Source organism: Solanum dulcamara, chromosome 9 (assembly GCF_947179165.1).
Source record: "Solanum dulcamara chromosome 9, daSolDulc1.2, whole genome shotgun sequence".
NCBI lineage: Eukaryota > Viridiplantae > Streptophyta > Magnoliopsida > Solanales > Solanaceae > Solanum > Solanum dulcamara.
In genome coordinates, this window is record NC_077245.1 from 8,656,004 (window position 1) to 8,661,325 (window position 5,322).

General features: G+C 43.0%; 1 protein-coding gene across 1 annotated transcript; it reads right to left on the reverse strand.

Annotated features, from left to right (window-relative positions):
* Nucleotides 1-2,201: 2,201 nt before the first annotated feature.
* LOC129903494 (uncharacterized) lies at nt 2,202-4,268 on the reverse strand. Its single transcript, XM_055979061.1, has one exon. It carries the CDS (start codon nt 4,266-4,268, stop codon nt 2,202-2,204), a length of 2,067 nt encoding a protein of 688 aa, XP_055835036.1.
* Between the last annotated feature and the right edge of the window lie 1,054 nt (nt 4,269-5,322).

Here is a 5,322-nt window from a genome sequence, read left to right on the forward strand (position 1 = left end):
ATGGAAAAGAGCGATCATGGCCCTCATGTAGGTTGCGCCAGCATTTTTTAGGCCAAATGGCATTACTCTATAGCAATACACTCCCCATGGAGTGATAAATGCTGTCTTTTCTGCATCATCTTCATTCATCAGTATCTGGTGATATCCCGCGAAACAATCGACAAATGATTGCAATTCATGTTTTGCACAATTGTCAATGAGTATATGGATATTTGGGAGAGGGAAATCATCCTTAGGACTAGCTCTGTTGAGATCTCGATAGTCCACACATATTCTGATCTTTCCATCCTTTTTTGGCACTAGTACTATATTTGCCAACCAAGTGGGGTAATTTGTGACCCTCACAATATTCGCCTCAATCTGCTTGGTTACCTCTTCTTTGATCCTTAGACTCAAGTCTGGCTTGAACTTTCTTGTCTTTTGTTTAACGGGTAGGCAGGTGGGATCAATTGGTAGTCTATGTGAAACGATATCGGTGCATAACCCTGGCATATTGTCATAAGACCAAGCAAATATGTCGACATGTTGCCTAAGCAATTCTATTAACTCCTTCTTTCTTTCGGCCTCCAAATGTATGCTAATTCGGGTTTCCTTCACAGTTTCCTCATCTCCTAAATTGACAACTTCTGTTTCATCCATATTAGGTTTCTCCTGACTTTCAAACTTCTCGATCTCCTGTGGTAGATTTTCAGGCATCATGCTTTCATCATATTCTTCTTGATCGTGTTCGTTCTTTTCACTTTGCTCGATGGATTCATTACATGTCATAACCGTTGAACTAGGATTTTTAATATGAATGCTGAAACGTATAAAAAGCGAGTAAAAATAAATAAGTAGGTAGAAATAATGAGATAATTTTTTAAAGAAATTAAAGACTTTTATTTAAAAGCGTTCTAGCTTTTTTAGAAAAAGCAACCAAAAACAAAGATCAAGCATGATACAAGCCTCAGCTTTGATCATTCAAATTTAAAAATACAAAACTACGTTCCACACTACCAGGACTTTTGTCGAAACAGGGAAGGACTGACGGTCCAATTCTGTAAGCTTTCTCCAGGCTTGGAATCACGGATGCTCAATTTGCGGAGATCTATCTCTTCCTCTTCTCCAATCATGGCCACGAACAAATTTCCTATTCCTTCCACTATGTCATCGTCAGATGCGTGATCTAGAATCGGAACTTGCTCTGGTACAAACGTTGTCTTGATGGATCCCCTGTTGTGGACTCGTCCAGATGTAGATCCATATCCGAGTCCAGTGGTACCTTTCTGATGCTTCAGCTGGATGGGTTCAACTATGCCATTGGCCCTAGGTCCAAGTCCTGTCTTAGGCTGATACCCGTATTTCAACATCTCTGCTGCGACCATCTTCGATGCCCCTGACAATTTCACACCAACCGACTCTAACTTCTCGTCAATCCTCACAGCTTGCATGATTTCTAAAGTGTGAAAAGTGGCTCCATCTAATTCCTCAGTTACTGGAACAGAATTGACAGAATAGATGGGGTGATTGAGCTCCCCATGAACAGTAACTTCTGTGTGACCCCACTCAAACTTTACACATTGATGAAGAGTTGAAGGAACTGCTTTTCCCATATGGACCCATGGTCTTCCCAGCAACAGGTTGTAGTTCGATGACACATCCATCACTTGAAATAAAATAGGGAATTCTGCTGGTCCCACTTGCAATGTGAGATGGATTTCTCCAATGACGCTTCTCTGTGCTCCATCAAAAGCTCTCACCTTTACACGACTTTCCTCTATATCTCCCATATTCAAGCCTAAAACTCTCAGAGTTGTGAAAGGGCAGATGTTACATCCAGAACCGCCATCAATCAGAACTCGGGTCACAATCTTATCACGACATTTGACCGCGATATGAAGTGCTTTGTTGTGTTCAGTCCCTTCCGTTGGTAGCTCATTATCATGGAAAGAGATTTTGTTAGATTCCAACACTTGTCCAATTGTTGCAGCTAAGGTTTCACTTGCGGTCTCTTTTGGAATGCAAACCCCATTTAACACCTCCATCAAAGCATTCCTATGAGCCTCAGAACTCATTAGCAAAGACATTATGGATATATGAGCCGATGTCTTCTTCAGTTGCTCCTCGACTGAATAGTCTTTCGGCTGCATCTTTCTCCAAAATTCTGTGACTTCAGCATCCATAACATTCTTCTTGGGATTCGGCTCATTCCCAATAACTCCTTAATTCAAATTCTCGGGAGTATAGCACCTTCCTGATCTAGTCATCCCCTGAGCCACAGCGGCGTCAATCATCTTGCCCTTGGCTTCTATTTTATAATCCCATGGGACTTCTTTGGTGTCAAACTCAGCCTTTCTAGCAACTGTAGTGGTTACTACAACTCTCGGGAGATATGTTTGGACAGTAAGAGGTTCCCTTAGCTGAACAGTGATAATAGGTTGTACTGGAGATGCAGTGGCAGCTTCTTCGGCGTTCCAGACAGGCGCGATGGTTTCTCCCAAGTTGTACTCTTCTTCTAGAGAAATCATATTGACTTCTCGATTCTCATGATTTGGCAAAGGGTTGTTGTTCACATTCGGAGGTGTTGGAGTGCATTTTATTATTCCTCTTCTGATCAACGTCTCAACCTGGTTTTTCAAGCCATAACAATCTTCTGTGTCATGCCCTTGGATTCCCGAATGGTAAGCGCATCGCTTGTTTCCATCAAAATTGTAAGGGATTGGGTCGGGGAGTTTTCCCTCAACTGGCTGTAGTACTCCTGCTATCCTCAACCTTTCAAACAATTGAGCATAAGGTTCAGCAATGGGTGTGTAGGTGCGAGTATTTCTGGCTTCGAGATTTGGACGTGGTCTTGGCACATATGCTGGTCTATTTTGGTGGGTTGGTGCTTGGAGTGGGACATGTGGTCTTGTTGGACTTTGGTATGTTGGTGCTCGAGGTGGATTATAGTGTGGTCGGGTATTATATACTGGATACGAGGTGTATGGAGTATGTGCAACAATTTGGGGACTGTTGGGGTATTGGTGGGATTGTCCTCCATGTTGGTAATTGACGACTGAAACATCCTCCCTTTTCTTCTTGATGCCACCAATGGATCCTGATTGTATGGCCTTACTTGCAGCTTGCAATGCAGCCATGGACTGAATTTTACCTGATTTGATGCCTTCCTCTATAAAATCTCCCATCTTGACCAATTCTGCAAACTTTTGGCCCATCATTGACATCATCTTGTCAAAGTAGATACCTTCTTGGGCTCGAATAAAGTATTTTGAGAGCTCACTCTCATCGAGCGGTGGTTGAACCCTTGCAACCTCGGTTCTCCAACGTCGTGCATACTCCTGGAAGTCCTCCGATGGTTTCTTTTGTATGTTGGCTAATGAGAACCTGTCCGCAGTGATTTCAGTATTAAATCTGAAGCGATTCATGAAATCCTCAGCCATTTCCTGCCAGTTATACCATTTGCGAGGATCCTGGCGTGTATACCAAGTCAACGCTTCTCCAGATAGACTTCGAATGAACAACTTCATTCTTAGTTTCTCATTTCTCCCTACACCAACTAACTTGTCACAGTATGCCCTCAGATGTGCGTGAGGATCGCTCTTTCCATCAAATATGTCAAACTTTGGGGGCTTGTATCCTACCGGCATGTCAATATCTGGGTGGATACATAAGTCATCATAATCTAGGCTCTCTGTTCCCCTAGATACTTGTAGGTTTTTCAACGCCTTTCTTAAACCTCGAAGTTGAGCGTCTATTGACTCATCTTCTTTCAATCGGGCATCCTTCTCCATCTCTGCATATTGGTCCACCTCATGCAGGACCTTGACCCTAACCGGTGTCGTGAAAGTAGGGACCTCAACAGCATATATAGGTGGGATCTGTGAATCATAAGGAGCGACGGTGTGTGCTCCAAATATCTGGTTTGTCACTGGGTAGGTAGGTGTGATGGGGTCTTGAGTGGGAAGGTCAGGAGCAGTCCTGATTGCAGACGGATGAGCTAATGGCGCTTGACCATGAATAGGAGCACGTTTAGGCATGTTTGGAGAATCTGCAGGAGGCAGGTCAGCTCTAGGGAGGTAGCTGGGCATCTTGAAAGTCGGGAAGGTAGTAGCCGAAAGCTTGGCCAAGTCTCGCACTTGACGTAGTTCCTCTCTCAAAATCTCAAGCTCTTGCGCCATGTGAGCCATCTTCTCATCATTTTGGATGTCGGCTATATTTTGAGAACTTTCAGGATTTTCTACTGGTATCATTATGTTTGCAGCAGCGTTAAAGTCTTCTCCACCTGTCATCTTTCCCCTTGATCGAAGGTTGTATCGTGAGTCAGCCAGTTCACAAGTCGACACAAATCAACGTTCTTTTAGGGATTAACAAAACAAAATAAAAGAAAGAAAAAGTATGTATGTTAGTTTGGGAAAGATTTAAAAGTACAACAAGTATATAATACACATACACGCCAAGTTAACGACATTCAAATGTGTCCTATACATAGCCTCTCTTTGCTAGAGGACGACCTATGTTGCAATCAATTTGATGATAAATGATCAATTAAACACATTTTGGATTTGGAATAACATAATTTTATTAATCAAAGATGCCTTGGATCTTTGTAATGAAGTACACGGGCAGAAACCTAAAAAAAAGAAAGTACATGGAGGCCATAAGGCGAACAAAAGGATGACAAAGCACATGATAAGAATGAAACTCTAAGGCCATGTTGGAGCGTCGTCATCATCATCATAATCATAATAGGGCCCTGGATAGTACTCCGACAGTTCGTCAATCTGGTTCGATCTTACCTCTTCATCGAACCCTATCGAACCATACTCAGAGTGAGCTTCTTCCTCTGGGTCCTCTTCTGGATCTTCTTCCGGATCTTCCTCTTCCGGCTCCTCAGGATCTTCACTTGGATCCTCTTCAGGGTCTTCCTCTGGATCTTCTTCGATCATTGGTATCAAATGATCTACTGATCCTGGATTTATTTGATTATACATTGGTGTTGTGAATTCAATATGAGGGAGTACTCCCTGCTTAACCCAATTAATCCATTGGTTGTCCGCAACACCCACAATCCCCTTCGTACTTGGCTGAGCCAAATGTCTCACAGTGGTACGCCACACATAATATTCTGGCGTGCACCATTTTTCATTTCCTGCCTCTATCGTAATCATGTGATCCCATTCTAATTGCAAATTCCTTATACGCCCTGCTGGGACCGAAGTGAGATCATCCTCGTGTAGTGCCATATTTGCCCATAATGGTATGTCTTGGACAACTCCGAATTATCGTAACACTCGGAGAGGAGCATATGGCTGAATACCTCCTAGCCCGACCAGATTAATGAAA